Genomic DNA, 15,221 nt, shown 5'->3' with positions numbered 1-15,221 from the left:
CGTTGGATGCTGTGCAAAGAATTCCAGCTTTCGGCCTCGCACTGCCTGTCACCATGGCAGGGAAAGCCCATTTGAAACGCATGCCTCGTGGAGAAATTGGCACTTTCCCCTGGAACACCGTGCCATGTTGTCCACAATCCACTCTTTTTCCCACACAGTGGTGTCTTTGGGGCTGGTGGGTCCTAGCCTTCAAGAAGTAGCAATGTGTCCAGCAGGAAAAGAAAGGAGGGAGGGAGAGAGAGAAAGAGAACAAAGGTGCCCTTTCCCAAATCAGTGCAGGACTTTCAAAGGATTTTTTAACATCTTTATTAAAATATAATTCACTCAAACTGTTTTTCAAAAACCATGAGTCCCGCAGAGAAACCTGACTGAGCTCCACGCCGCTGGAACGTTTCACAGGGCAGCCGTGACTCTGCCCGAGCGAGATGCACTTGGAGACTTTCTGTTCTCTTTCACTGCATTGAATGAAACACACCGGTCACCGCCTGCCCAGCTGATCCCACCGCCCAGACCGGGGGTCCCCACAACCTGCAGGTGACCTGTCCCCCCTCCCTGCTGCCTCCTCAGAGGACCAGAGTGTCCTCGCCTTGTGGCCACCGGGGGTCACAGCCCGAGCCTGTTTCAAAGCCCCTCTCCCTCCCTGCCCAGCCTGGCCTTTGGAATCGCCCAGCCCAGCCCAGCCCCAGCCAGATGCCAGGGGAGTCCTGGGTCAGCACAGCACCCTCCACCCTGGCGCCACCCTTCCACTCCAGGGCTCTGCCAAACCGGGAAGTCCTGCCTCCGGGATGACCGGCCCTCACTCACAGGGAGGGATGGTGCCAGGGAACTGGGCAGAGCCGGCCGCAGGCAGCTCACACCTCCTTTACTGTAAGACAGGTGCTTTAGTGGAGAGCACAGGTCCTCACTCAGTGACCATGTCCTGACTGCCCTCCCCGAAAGAGAGCCAAGTGAGGCCCAAGGTCTGGGAGGGAGGAGCCGGCGGTGCACTCCTGTCAGCCCCTAACCCTTGGTACCACAGAGTCCATGCTTAGGTCTGCACTGGCCCCTGGGGCCACCACCTGCACACAGGGACACCTCCAGCCTCAGCTGGAGCCCTGACTCCACAGTGTACAGTTCCAGGACCATCCTGTCTCTCAGGGCTCCTGTGGGCTCATCCTGAACCTGAACTTCCAAGCTCAGGGTCCCTGTTCCTCCACCCTGCTCAGAGTCAGCCAGCTCTCCTCTGCTCTCTCTCCCCCTGCTCTCTCTCTCCCCCTGCTCTCTCTCTCCCCTGCTGTCTCTCCCCCTGCTCTCTCCCTGCTCTCTCTCTTCCCCTGCTCTCTCTCTCTCTTCCTCTGCTCTCTCTCTGTATCTACTCTCTCTCTCCCTCTCCCCCTGTGCTCTTTCTCCCTGTCCCCAGACACCCTCCCGGTCCACCCAGCACCGAGTCCACACAGACCTTGCTCTCTCTCCACACATATCCTCTTTCTGGAAGCCTCAGGCCATGACGTTCCCAGCCCATATCTGTCCCTCTGGTCACAGGTCACGTCACCATTTCGGGAGCTAGTTTTAAGCCCCTAGAGACTCATTTGACCCCTGAACATCCTCCCACATGTCGTGGTCATCCTCTCAGAGCCAAGGGACATGTAGACTGCTGCAGACTCATGCTGGCCTGGCGGCCACCAGGAAAAAGACAGTAAATCATGGAGACAGCTGGTGAATATGAGACGAGGAAGCCGAGGCCTGGGTGCAGGGTGGGAGGCCTGATGCCGAGTCCTTGAAATGTTTCCTGGTCCCAGAAAACAGGCTGCTCCGTGGCCGGGGGGCCTCGCGTCCGCTGAATCAACACACGCTGAGCGCTCCCACATCCCTGCCTCCTAGAAGCCGGGAGTCCCTGCAATGCAGCCTGTTGGGGCTCCTGTCATGTGTGCATGTGTGTGCACGTGTGTGGACATGCATGTGTCCACACGCACATGTGTAGAGTAATGAAGACATCGGGGGAAATCATTCACTTGATTGAGATCTCAGGAATTCATAGACAATGTCTGGGGTTCGCCTTCTCCAAGGGAGACTTCCAGAAGCGTGTTTCAGAAAAAGAAATCTGAGGACCCGTTTGCTAACAGGATGGAAGTCATGTCTGGAATGTTACCAGCACAGAGCTAACAAGATGTGAAAACAAGCTCCGATCGTGAGAGCCTCATTTTTTAAATGCAGAGCGAAGAGCAGAAGAACAGCCCAAGATGGTCTTCCTAGAGGAGACGAGTGTCAATGCCAGCCGGCCAGCATCGCTCCAAATGGTCCAGGGAGGCTGCGACCGGCCGGCCCGGGCCTTCGGGCAAAGGTGATAAACTTCCCTTCTCCTCTCTGGCTGTCTCTCTCTCTGTCTCTCACTCTTTGTGTCTCTCTGCTTCTCTCTCTGTCTTTCTCTCCCCTCCCCGCCCCATTTAACACTTTGATAGAAAACTCCCTTAAGATAACCCAGCCTCCTGGTACCCCTTCCATGTATCTCAAACAGCCGTCTCTTGTGTCCATAGTTCCCTTATTCTGCCCGCCTGGAGACACCCACGTTGCTCACAGGAGATCCTGCTATAATATTTCTATGGTTCCAAATCACTACCAGGCAAGAAAAAAATATCTGCAAAACCCATTAATCAAAAGGAGGACCTTAGTTACAGAGAAACAGGGAATCTCAGCATTTCCCTTTTTCCTTTTTTTGGTTCTGGGTGCCAGGAGGCCCAACGCCGAGCATGAGCCCTGAGGATGGAAGCCGTACTGACTGTGGCTGCACGTGTCTATTCTGTTTCATCTTCTAAACCTTCTACGTGCCCTGATTCACCTTACTTTGGATGTGTGCTGAATTTTGGGGGGTCGTCAGACTTTAAAGAAAAAAATCTGAGAGTTAGTTCAAACGGAAAGTTTCTGAGCCTCCACTGAGGTCAAAATCTTGGAGTCAAAGGGGAAGACCAGTAGGCAGGCAGCCGGAGAGCAGCCCCTCCTGAGCCAGAACCAGGCGGCCGGTGGGGACAAAGGTTCCTGTGTGCGGCTGCGCTGGCGGGAGGCAGAGGTCGCGGGAGGCAATGACGTGGGATGGGCGTCCTCCTCACCCGACCTCTGGGACTGGGTCTGAGGCCCGTGGAGCAGAGTGAGGGCCGGATCCATCAGAGTTTCTTCCTGGGAGAACCCAGACTCCGCACCCACGGGGCGGGCAGACCCTTGTCCCACGGCAGGAGGCCCGGGCCGGCACGAGCGCTGGCACACTGGAGTTGTTGACTGTATTGAACGCTGGCCCTTCACCAGATCCTCAATAATTCCCAGGGCTAGACGAGCTATCTTCATGTTTCTAGGAACCAATTACTCGGCTCCAGGATAATTCCATCTTCCTTGCTAATAATAACTCTTCTTCTTTCTCCTCCCTGCGCTTCTGACTGGCTCTAAAGTCAACCAGTCTACTGTCAGATGTGAGGATGGATGCGGGAAGCAGAACACACAGGTGGGACGTGATCGCTGTACCATAACCACAGAGGGAAGAAAGTCTGCACTATAGTCCTAAGACCTAAGAAAGGAGGAGACACAGCAAGAGAGATTCTGGTTAACGCCCTGGCTGGAGCTGCCATCTTTGACTGGAAGAATTAGTTCAGACTCAGTTCTTTCTTTTTTTTTTTTTTTGGAGGAAGATTAGCCCTGCACTAACATCTGCCACCAATCCTTTTTTTTTGCTGAGGAAGACTGGCTCTGAGCTAACATCTGTGCCCATCTTCCTCTACTTTATATGAGGGATGCCTGCCTTAGCATGACCTGACAAGCAGTGCATAGGTAAGTCCACACCCGGATCCGAACCAATGAACCCTTGGCCGCTGAAGCAGAATGTGTGAACTTAACTGCTGCACCACCAAGTCAGCCCCCTCAGGTCTTTCTTGATACCAAAATCCTAGGCCTTTTCCTTTACCCACCAGTCATACCATTAATGTTGGGGATATTAATAAAAGAAGACTCTATTTTTTACTACCCACCGATTATTTGCCAAGTCAGAAATAAACAAGAAGTGTCCACCGGGAGAAGGAAGGAAGTACAGAGGGGCATCCCCAGCCTTGGGAGAGGCGAGGTCACGGGTGGGCCCTGCACGCTGGTGTCCGCTGTCCCGCTTCTGCCAGCTGCCCACAGAAGCCAGGCCAGGGGAGCGACGTGGTCCCCACCTTTTTCTGCCTCACGAGGGCCCTGCACGGTTGGAAGAGCCTCGCTCTCCGTCTCTAAAGCTGCAGGCAGCAGGGACATTTCCTCCTCTTCTGAGGCTCCTTAAACAAAAGATAATAAAAGAATAAAGAATTTCAGTGCTACATCATAAAATCATAAAAACTGAACTTTTTAAAAGAAGAGGCCCTGGAATTTCTTTTATTGGAATTAAAAGCAGATGACAATGGGCCTATAAAGCTCAATTTAATGGCAAAAACCGAGAAAAGAGTGAGAATGAGTCTACCTAGTAATAGCTGTGAAATAAGGAGCTTTCTGCGTGGTTCTTCCATAAGATGGGGGAGGTGGTCACGTCTGTCTTGTTCAATGACTCAGTGACCTTCCATCCGTGGGGTCCTTCATGCCCGGGGGGTGCTGGGGACTCAGAGGTCAGCGGGGTGTGGTGCACCCAGGACCAGCTTCACGTCCCGTGAATCAAGAATTCTGTCTGAGTCAGACTGTGATAAACTGGGAAACAAGCAAACACAAAATGGTGAGGAGCTCAGAGGAGGGAGAGATGGCATCTCACGGAAACAATCACACAGGCTTTCCTCCAGGAGAATTCCGTCTCGGGACCACGGCCCCCAGGCCGAGGGGGCTGCTCTGCAGGACAAGGGTTGATGGCCGTCTGCACCTTGGGGTGCTGGGAACCCTTCTGTTCCCACACTTTGTGGAGAACGTCTTGAACTGGGCAGTGGTGAGCTTCAATTTCAATCTCCATCAGCAATTCCGGATGGCCATAAGGGACTGGAGGGGAGAGTAATTCCATTCTAGGCCTGAACAACAATTTTCTCATTTACACGTGTCAAAAGCCCCTCCCTCTGGTGCAAGAACCACATAGGAGGTGGGGTGGCTTGACCTCGGCTGGCCCACTCCCCCCTCCAGCCCTGGTCTTAACGGCCTTTTTCATCAGATGAGAAAAATGGCTTCCACGATCCTAAAAGCCCCTTCCACTGCCTGGGAGTTTCTGGGAGAACGCTACCTAAGGGATTAGAAAGTGTCGTAAACTACAAGTGGGAGGTGTGTGTCAGTTAGAGTTAAATCCAGCTCATCTAGCAGAAAACTCAAGCTAAGAGGGGCTTAAACATATAAAGGTTTATCCTTTCCCACCAAAGGCATCTGAAGATAGGCAATCCTTAGCTGTGCGACAGATCCACAAAGTTTTCAGGGTCAAACTTCTGCTATAGCTCCCGCTGCCCCCTTTGTGGATGACTGTATCTTCTAGCTCACTTCATGGTCCACCATGATGACTTGGATCCTGCCATCACATCTGTATTCCAAGCAGCAAGAAGAGAGAAAAGACTATACCTGGTGGTTTGACTCTTTTTAAGGAGTCTTTCTGACAGTCCTACTCAACAATTCCACTTTTGTCTCCAGGGCCAGAATAGAGTCACATGGCTATGCCCATCTGCAAAGAAGCCTGGGAATTGCAGTCTTTGGCTGGGCCCATGTGCTAGAGGGGCGGGGGAAATGGCCTGAACTGCCTGTCTCTGCCGCAGAAGGTGTTTAGTTGCTCCTTGAAGGCTGAGTGGGATGTTCACGGACGGCCTGGGAGGACATCCCAAGCCAAGACCAGAGAGAGCAAAACGGGGGGTGAGTTTGGGGGGGCCACTGAGTGACCCACTCCACCACTGCAAGGTCAGCTCACTGAAAACTCCCGGGCCAGGGAAAGCTTTCATATTCTTTTTGTTCTGGGTTTGGAAGGTTTGTATGTCAACTACATGTCATCTTAAGACATCTTTTTCCTGGGGATCCTTCAAAAGCGAGTTAGTTGGGGGTTGGGAGGAGAAGCGTAGGACCTAGGGGAGGGCAGAGGGAGATCTGAGGTTCTTAGACAGGACCGGAAGGAATTAAGGCAAAATATTCCAGGTCTAGAAGCCTTTGCTGTGGGACTGAAGTCTAAAAGCTGTGACGCCTCGAGCGGGGGGCCCCATTCTGAGAGCTTTCGCAGGAAATGGTCCTGAGCTGGGCTGAAGCTCCAGCCTCCTGGTTCTGATGCCAGTGGGGGCTTGGACCCGATGGTCAACATGGGATTAATCAGGCCTTCCTAAATGTCTGGTTTTTGTTTTTTGTTTTTTTTTCCCCCCCAGAAATCTCTGGCATACAGGAAGCAGAAAGCACCAACCCAGGGTAATAAAAATATAAAATGGACCAAATATTTGGAGGGAAGAGGAATCCTTGACATGCATGCCTGTTATTTATCATGTTATCTCCCTCAAGTCAAGATAAATTAGAAACTGCTCATTGCAACCATGAGGGAAGAGGACCCCAGCTTTCCTCTGAGCAGGAGGTGGTAGAAAGAAATGCTGACGACACGACATGCACGAAACGTCTTTGATCTTCTCTTCATCGGCATTCACCATAATATTGTGTGTTCCATTTTAATGTTAATTCATGTAAAATGGGAACAGAAAAATGCAACCCAAGAGAAGGTTGTAGGGGGAGGTACGAGGACATAGCACCATAGAGTTTAGAGAAACCAAGAAACAACAAGTTGAGTAGTTACTTTGTGAAGCTTTTCCTTTGTCGGTTGTCTCGGCAGATAATTGGTAACATGTCGGGGGATTTTCAGAATAGTTGTAGCAGAGAAGTGGCCTGTAGGGGCTGTAAGTGGGGGTGGATGGGAAAGACAGAGACAGAAGAACTGACAACGGTGACATCTTTTGCTGGTTATTGGAAGCCCAGAAACAGGACGGGTGCTTGAGGGGGAAGCAAACTTCAGGAGTGCTGTGTTTTTATTTTCTCTCTCTCTCCATCTCTCTCTCCCTCCCTCTCTCTGTCTCTCTCTATCTCTCCATCTCTCCGTCTCTTTCTGTCTCTGTCTCTCTCTCTCCCATCTCTCAGCTCTCTTTGCTTTCACTATGCAAGCTGACTCTCCACTTGATGAGTGAGTGACCCCAGAAATGGCCCTGCTCTTTGGCTCTGGCAGCAAAGCCGGGGGGCGTGGGAGCCAGGTGGACCAGCCACATCCTAGGCCCCTCTGTGCTCTGGATGAAGGAAAGGAGTGAACTCCGTAGTGACCAGGCAGGCCAAGGCCCTGGGAAACGTGGACAGTGGCTCCTGGGACCAGCTACCCATCAGGACCCTCGCAATGATGGAGGAGCAGCCACAGAAGGGAAGCTGGCCCTTGGACAGAAGGCCCTCAGAGCGCGTCACAGGACAAACACGATGGGCCTCAGGCTGTGGTAGGGGTACCTCCGAGTTGCGGAAATGCAGCCTCCAATGAATGGCCCACTGGGGTAAAAAGTCTTTATAAACAAAAGAATAGCCTGCCCCTAAAGAATATTCACACCACCACGTCCTCAGTGGTAGAAATAGCTAGAGTGTTGAGCGACGCTTTTCAAATCGCGCATCGCAGGAAAGGGGGGCAAAGGACCTGAGAGCCCATGGCCAATGTCCACACGGACTCAGGACCAACAGCTCAGTTTCTTCCCCGGGGTATGGGGCCCGCGGTCCCCATTTGGCCTGGGCACAAAGACCACCAGCTCTGCTTGGGTTCCAAGACAAGAAGGGATCCCAGTGGTGGGACGTCTCCAGGAGGCCGCTCCGCAGACCACAGAGAGGTCTGCCCCTTGGGCCTGTGACCCCGGCCCTGCCCTGCGACCCCTGGCCTTGGCCTGGTCCTGGCCAGCCCGCATGCTCGGGTGTTCCCTAAACTGCACGCACCGTGTGACGGTTGTGTGCGCACGCGTGCACTCTTAGGTAGAGGAAGAGCTCTGTGGCTAATGTCAGACTCTCAGAATTAAACACTCCTGCTGGATGTGGGCATGTGCCCCTAAGCCGCACACAGTCCACGTGTGCCTGTTTGCAGACTGAAGAAATGTCGTTGTTTGCAGCTTTGGTTTCTGATATTTCAGGGTATTTTCCCTTGAATGTCTCGGCCACGAACCACATCAACCCTGATACGGAAGTGAGCGATCTTTAAGAACCGGTCATCGTAAATTCAGATTGGTAACTGTCAACGGGGAATGCAGGTCTAGGTGGGTGCACTCTGCAAGTCAGCATTCGGATTTAGCATTTCACAACTGAAACACAGAATGTATTTAACTGACTGCACGTACTAGTCAGGGCTCTCCAAAGAAGCAGAGCCAATGGGATATCCATATATATGAGATTTGCTATGAGGAACTGGGTTATATAGGTATGGCGGCTGAGAGGCCGGTGATGGGCTGTCTGCAAGCTGGAGCCCCAGGCAGCCAGTTGGGTGATTCCAGTCTGAACCCGAAGGCCAGGCACCAGGAGCACAGGAGTGGATGATGTCCCAGCTCAAGAAGAGCGCGCAGACCCTGCCGTCCTCCACGCTTCTGCTCTATTCAGGCCTCGGTGGATCGGAGGAGGCCTGCCTGCACCCGGGAGGGGGCCTGCGTTCCCGACCCCACTGATTCCAACACTAACCTCATCCTGAAGCATCCTCAGAGACACGTCCAGAATCACGTGTAGCCAAATATCTGGGCAGCCCGTGAGCCAGTCAAGCGGACGCATGAAATTAACCATCACAGTGTCACCCGGCTGAAATCACAATTTCTTTTTCTAACTGGGAAATTCTTATATAATTTATTTTTTGATGGAGAGCAAGCTCTCTTTCTCTTTTTTCTGCAGTAACCCCAGCGACTATGGCAGCGCTCAGATGAAGCTCCTCCGAAAGAGCAGATGGATTTCTTCACCTTATCGCCACCCTTCACACTGGTGACGGCCACTCTCCTCTTTCACCGGAAGGGTTGGAGGTAGTGGAGTCTCCGTTAATCGACTGACACCAACAGACTCAGGAGGAAATAAAGTTATTCTGTGAGCGGCGCCAATTCTCCTCCCTGATGGAATTTCCTAGAGGGATCAAAACTCTCAGTGGCCTCAGGCTTTGCAGGATTATGGTCTTTCTTTCATTCCCCCCTCCCTCAGTTTCCAGATATTCACTCTAATTGGTTCAGGACACCATGATTCTGCGTCCAGATCTTGGAAAGCATCCAATGGTTTCCTATATAACTTAAAGTTTAGCCGCTAGACACAGAGCAGAATTATTTTTAAATTTAGACACAAGGAAACGGAAAGAAAACTGGTGGGCGGAGGCAGGGGTTGAAGGGAGCGTTTCCTCGTTCAGCAAATGGTTTCATTTATTCCTGGAATTTCTAAAATCTAGGGAAGGAGGAGAGGGGAGGGAGACAGGAAAAGGGTGGACGGCTGTGGAGCTGCGGTTGTGGGTTCGCTCGAAGTGAGCTCAATGGTTAGAACAGAAGGAAATTGCCACGATGAGGGGAGAGTCAAAGGCTACAGCCTGGGAAGAACTGAGGTCCTCCCTCCACCAGCTCTTGAGGGAATCAATGCTGCCGACGACGTGGGAGGGTGTGCGGAAGCCGATCTCCCCCTGTCCAGTCTTCAGATGAGACTTTAGACCCTGGGCCGACACGGTGTTGCAGCCGTGAAGACACCCTGAGCAGAGGACCCAGCAAGGCCGGCCTGAATTCCTGACCCCTGGGTTAATTATTCCCGTGATATGAGCGTGTTTTGGTACAAGACACAAATGTTTGGGGTAACTTGTCAGGCAGCAAAAGAGAACTTATGCACGCGTCATGTCCTGCTGGAGGTCAGCTGTAGAGTCAATAAGGCATGGAATGTTCCCCTCTTGGATCAGAGAATTCTCTTAAGGCTGAGGTTTAAAAAAAAAGAAAAAACTTCCAGTTGAAGAACTATTAAAATACATGTATTGCAAAAGAAAAAGAAAGGAGAGCAGGCTGTGTCTTTCCACATCGGCTGTACCTATCTATGTGTTATCCCCCGATACCCTGAGCCATGGGTCAGGCTCACGAGAATCCCCGGGGAGAGGGATGAAGGACCTGCCTGAACCTCGACTCTGCACAGACAGATCTCAGCTTCCGCAAAACAGACATAACCTTGGAGGTCTGACAACTCGAAACTTGACTGTTTTTAATTAACTACAATATTTTTATTCCAAAAACAGTACTTGTTCATTGGAGGAAAAGACAATATCCAGAATAAGCAACAGAAAGGAAATGAGAATACGTAGATCTATTTACATATATACGCACGCACCCTATTTCTATCGCGACCATATCTCCATGTCAACAGATATTTATCTTCACAACCACAACAGCCATTGAAAACTATTCCCGTGTCTAGTTTCATCATAATTTACTTACTGGATGTCCTGTTTGGACTCCCAGGTTGTATCTATTGTTCTCTATATTACTGACAATTCCATGACAAATGACCAAACCTCTAACTTTAAGTTACAAAAATATCAATTTTATAAGAAGATAAAGGGCTTTTGGCTAAGATAAAATTCAGGGTGCCCAACTTTTTAAAGTGTAGGATGCTCTAGAAGGGGATGGATGATTCTGGAGCACAAATGCTGGGCTGTGGGCCACGGAGACCTCTGGGCAGAGATGCAGAGCGGGGCTCGCTCTCCCGCCCAGGGACAAGGAAGGGCACCAACAGGCCATCCTCAGATGGCTCCGTCTTCTCCTTGTCAGCATCACTCACCCTCCCAGGCTCCATCCATTAGAGCAGCTGCTCTCAGGCTCTGCAGCCATTAGAATGACCTGGGAGCGTGTTAAAAATACATATTCCCTGGCAGCACTCCAGGAAAATGGGCTTCAGTGGTCTGGTGGAGCGAGAAAAACCAGGCCGGTGACCATGGGGCTTTGAAAGTTGCTCCATTAATTCCGGACATGGGCAGAGACCAGGCCTCCAGCCTTGTCTGCAGCAGGCATCTTTTCTCTTTTATAGTAAATTTTTGCTGCTCACACGGATGAGCAGGAGCATGAGGCAGGGCTGGTATGAGGCAAGCATGCAACCCAAGTTTCTCCGGGGTTGCCCTGCAGTAAATAGCTCCTTTGTGTCACTATTAGAGACTTCTTTGGGTTGACAGAACATGCCTTTTCTTGGTCTCTTTTCCCTCTTGTAGCCACTCGACAAACATTTATCGCGCCTCTGGTAGGCCCCAGGGCTGGGCCATCCCTCGGTGAACTGCCCGTGAGCCATTTATGACACTCTTTTCTTGGGGGTAGCCGTACCCCAACTACAGGACCTGTGTGCTGGAGGGGGAATGTGTCTCCGTATCCGCGGCAGGTGACCGGCACCAAGTGAAGCTCCGTAAAACCCTGCCGCTGCTCATCGGTCACCCGGCGTGAGGGGCTCTCCTGGGTCCCCTCTAGGGTCACGTTCCTTCCCTTCCCCATGCGGGACGGGGCCCAGGGCACGCCTCTGGGGAGTGGGACCAGCGCTATGTCGTCGCAGGCCAGCGACGCGCACGTCTGCCCACCAACTCGAGGATGCCCTCGCGTGACCTTCCTCCGGACCTCAGGCTTGAAGGGAAGCCGGAGGAGAAGCTGGGGCGCCCGCGGCTCCGAGCGCCGCCCCCGAAAATCCTGCGGGAAGCGGGGCGCGAGCATCCCCTGGGGTTCGGTCCCCCAGCCGTCGCAGGCCGGGGGGGGGGGGGGGGGGGGCCACCTGCGGCACTGTCCTCAAATACGGAGATCCAGGTACCCGCGATGCTCCGCCCACCTGCGATGCTCTCCTCCGCCACCCCCACCCCGCTGTGCTCCCCCACACTCCGTGAGGCGGCCCCTCTGCGATGCTCTTCCCACCACGATACACTCCCCCACCTGCGGCGCTCCCACAATCACGGCGTCCCATCCCCCCCATGATGCTCCGCCCACATGCGGTGATTTCCCTCCCCCTGCGGCGCTCCCAGACTAGTAACGCTCCTCCCACCTGCCGGGCTCCTCCCACCTGCGGGCTCCCTCCACCTGCCGGCCTCCCCCTACCTGCGGAGCTCCGCCTCTACCAGGATCCCCCCACCCTCCCTGCAGCGCTCCCGGCCCCGCCCGCCCGCCAGCCCCGGCGCCCGGGAGCCCGCCCTCGACCGCCCATTGGCGCGCGCCGAGCGGGCGGGGCGGGAGGTTCCGAGTGGCGGCGGCGAGGGCCGGGCACACTGCCTGCTGAGCACCCGCCCGGGAGCCGTCTCCTGCCGGCTCGCCATGGACGACCAGGATGTCTCCGCCAACCCCAGGGGCTCCTTCCGACAGTTCCTGGAGCACCTCTCCGGGGCTGGCAAAGCCATCGGCGTGCTGACCAGCGGCGGGGATGCCCAAGGTGCGCGACCGCCTGCTCGGGCCCGGGGCGGAGGAGGGGGAGAAACCAGGGAGAAGGGAGAGGGGTGGGGCACCGGAGAGACAGGATGAGGAGAGGGGACCGGAGAGAAGGGATGAGGGGAGCCAGGGAAAAGAAATGGGATAACTAGGGAGAAGAGACAGGGTCCTGGGGAGAAGAGACGGGGTCCTGGGGAGAAGAGATGGGGGCCTGGGGGCAAGCGGGGACAAACCGTGGGGGGGACCAGGGAGAAGCAAGGAGGAGGGGGATATTGGAGGGGTGCCCGGGGATAAGAGAAGGTCGGGGAGAAGCTCCCGCGCCCAGGAACCGCAGGGCTGTCTTCCGGGGGCGGGAGCGGGCGGTGCAGCCGCGGGAGGCACTGCGGGGGCAGGGGAGGGAGGCTTACGCAGGAGGATCCTTTATCCGGAAGATCAGTTAATTTCCACCTCTACGTTTACTTTTAAAATTGAGACTGGCGAGGGGGTCGCCTGGACCGCCCTCGGAGGGCATTCCTGTTCCGATTCGTAGGATGGGGCTTAGCCACAGCGCGGCCACTCCCCACGCTGCGGCTCCCACCCCAGCTCCTCCACCCCCCACCCCCCATGTCGTGGAAAAAACGGCTGGGTCCCCGCGGCGCGTCCTGCGGGCTCGCGACCCCGCGCGGGGCGGGGACGATGGGTGGGGGGCCCCGCGGCTCATTGCTGGGCGCGGCGTGGGGCGCGCGGGGGTCCCCGCCCGGGATGCCTGGCGGCCTAGCACCGCCTCGCGTTTCCGCCGGGAGATTTTAAAAAAGGTTTTCCGCCGCTCTCGTCTCCTGTCCCCTTCCGGCTCGTGGCAAAACCGAAAACTAAAATGGGTCCCTAGGCCCTCCCCGCCAGCCGGCCTCCCTTGAAGGGGAAGGACCAGGAAGCGGGGACTCCGGGACGTCACCGGCACCCGGGGCGCGGACTCCAGGCTCCCCCCACCGCCATGCGGACGCCGATTTCGGGGAGAAGGGGACCCAAGCTCGGGGCCCGCGGACGCACGAAGACTATATTTACAATGAAAGGGGAGGGTGACACGGCCGCGCCCCGGGCCCGTTGCGCTGGGCGCACGTGGGGGCCGGGTGTTCCCAGACGGTGGGGTCTCCTGACCCAGGTCAACCCGGGTGGGGCAAGCCAACCGCTGCAAAGGAGATGGACGTTTCCCCGGCGGAAGGGTCCCTGGAGCCTTAAGGATCGCGCGGGCTGGAGACGCGTCCCCGAGCTGGGGTTTGGCTTCTCTTTCCCCCTCTGCCCCCTAGAGGAGTTGAAAGGCCTTCTTTTCGCGCTTTCAGGCCTCGCACAGAGGAGGGATGCTCCAGTGCGGCGCCCGACGCCCTCTCCGGTCGCCCACGCTGCGGGTGACCTTCCCTTCGCCCTTGAGCGGGCGGGGCGGGGCGGCGCGGGGGCGGCAGGTTGGGGGCCCCGCCCGCCGCGGAGCCTACGTGATGCCGGGCCCGTCGCCTCCCGTGCGCCCTGCGCCCTCGGTCCTTGGCACCCGGCACCCTGGCGGGCAGGAGGCGGGGGCCGCGGCGTCCCTGGAGCGTGGGTCCCCAGCAAGACCCTCCCCTGCGCCCTGGGCCGTGGGCATCCGCGCGCTGCGGGCAGGAGGTGCGGGAGACCGTCCCCATCCTATTGAAGCCGGCGATCGTGGCTTTGGTCCCCGCTCCCGCCCTCCCGGGAAGCAGGGCTGTTCTTATTTGGCATCTAGTAAGGTGACCCCCGTGTAAACATTGCAGAGAAAGACAGTGTTGTGATACAGCAAGGGTGGGCTTGGGGAAATGGCAGAGCGAAAGAGACGACGTTGCCCACGACCCTTAAATGAACCCTGAAAGATGCCCCCGTGGGGTCGCGGGGGCCTGAGAGCGGCATCCCTGTGAAGGCTTCTAAAGAACCCGGGTCCGGAGACCTGGGCGAGCACCACTGAGGAGGCGGTTGGAGTGAATCTTATTCTGGGCGTGGAGGGAGAGAGGCGAAGACGCTGGCACAGGAAGAGGAACTGGCCTCTAAACCGCCAGGCTTCAGAGTCAGAGTTTCAAGGCTGTTTGACAGTGAAGGGGCTATGGCTGTTGAAAACACTGTGTACGGGTCCCTCTTTTGAATCCCTGTGCCGGAGTTTGCTCAGCTACCTGGTAGCTGGTGTCCAGGTTCTAGAGATAAGGGTGCCATAGACAGAATCAGCGTTTTTTCTGCTCCTTATCCTGGCTCTGCCGCTTGTGAGCAGTTATAAACAATGAGGTCGGAATCCACCCCTCTTCTCATCAGTGGAAGAGGATTAATGAGATTAATCATTAATTCAGCAAAATTCCATGAGAAGGTTGCCTGGTTGGTGTAGCAGCAGGTCCATGGGAGATGGCTGTCCTCACCCCAGCAGTGGCATCGCCTGTGACAGCCGATGTCCTCTAGGGGCACCTCCGGGCTGTCCCTGGGAGAGGCCGCTATGGCCAGTTCGGTGGGCATTTTCCCCGACAGAGCTCAGGACAGTGACTATATTCGTGAATTTCAGGCGAAGCGTGCTCTCCTGTCTTCATACCACGTCGGGCCTGTCTGACATCTGGAAGCCTTTCTTTCAGAGGAGAAAGCTCGCCCCCGGGGTGTGCTCAGAGGTTCTGGTCTTGGCAGCTCAGATTTACAGAGCCTCAGAACAGGTTGTTCCTACAGAGGTCGTCTGTGGCACGCCATCCCTTTACTGTTTTTTCTTGATTCTAAATTATTTCAGTCTTTGATTTTTCCCGAGATAGGAGAATTTTGCTCGTAGCTAAAGAGCAAGGAGGACATGCCCAAGCCTTAATTTTAGGGTAGTTTTCTAATCAGATGTGAAATGACAGTACTCGGGCTGCTAGCCAGGGGGCGCATTTTCTGCAGTTCTTATCTCCAGGCCTAATTACA

At 55.1% G+C, this 15,221-nt stretch overlaps 1 protein-coding gene and 1 long non-coding RNA gene across 3 annotated transcripts in view; one reads left to right on the top strand and one right to left on the bottom strand.

Moving 5' to 3' along the window:
• Positions 1-290: 290 nt before the first annotated feature.
• LOC111771231 (uncharacterized) lies at positions 291-12,956 on the bottom strand. The gene is made up of 5 exons (XR_011433879.1): positions 12,719-12,956; positions 4,454-4,674; positions 4,173-4,271; positions 1,439-3,532; positions 291-455 (listed from the first exon to the last, which is right to left on the bottom strand). It is a non-coding gene; the product is annotated as an uncharacterized lncRNA (long non-coding RNA).
• The window catches only part of PFKP (phosphofructokinase, platelet), a 59,875-nt gene continuing 56,599 nt past the window's right edge, over positions 11,946-15,221 (top strand). For both annotated transcript variants that reach the window (XM_023632210.2, XM_070254861.1), the window contains exon 1: positions 11,946-12,315. In XM_023632210.2, the coding sequence (XP_023487978.1) occupies positions 12,201-12,315 (115 nt within the window). In that variant the 5' untranslated portion in view covers positions 11,946-12,200. The remainder of the gene's footprint in view (positions 12,316-15,221) is intronic.

This window comes from Equus caballus, chromosome 29 (assembly GCF_041296265.1).
Source record: "Equus caballus isolate H_3958 breed thoroughbred chromosome 29, TB-T2T, whole genome shotgun sequence".
Classification (NCBI taxonomy): Eukaryota; Metazoa; Chordata; class Mammalia; order Perissodactyla; family Equidae; genus Equus; species Equus caballus.
Note: the sequence above shows the minus strand (reverse complement) of the source record. Positions and strands in the feature narration are given on the sequence as shown.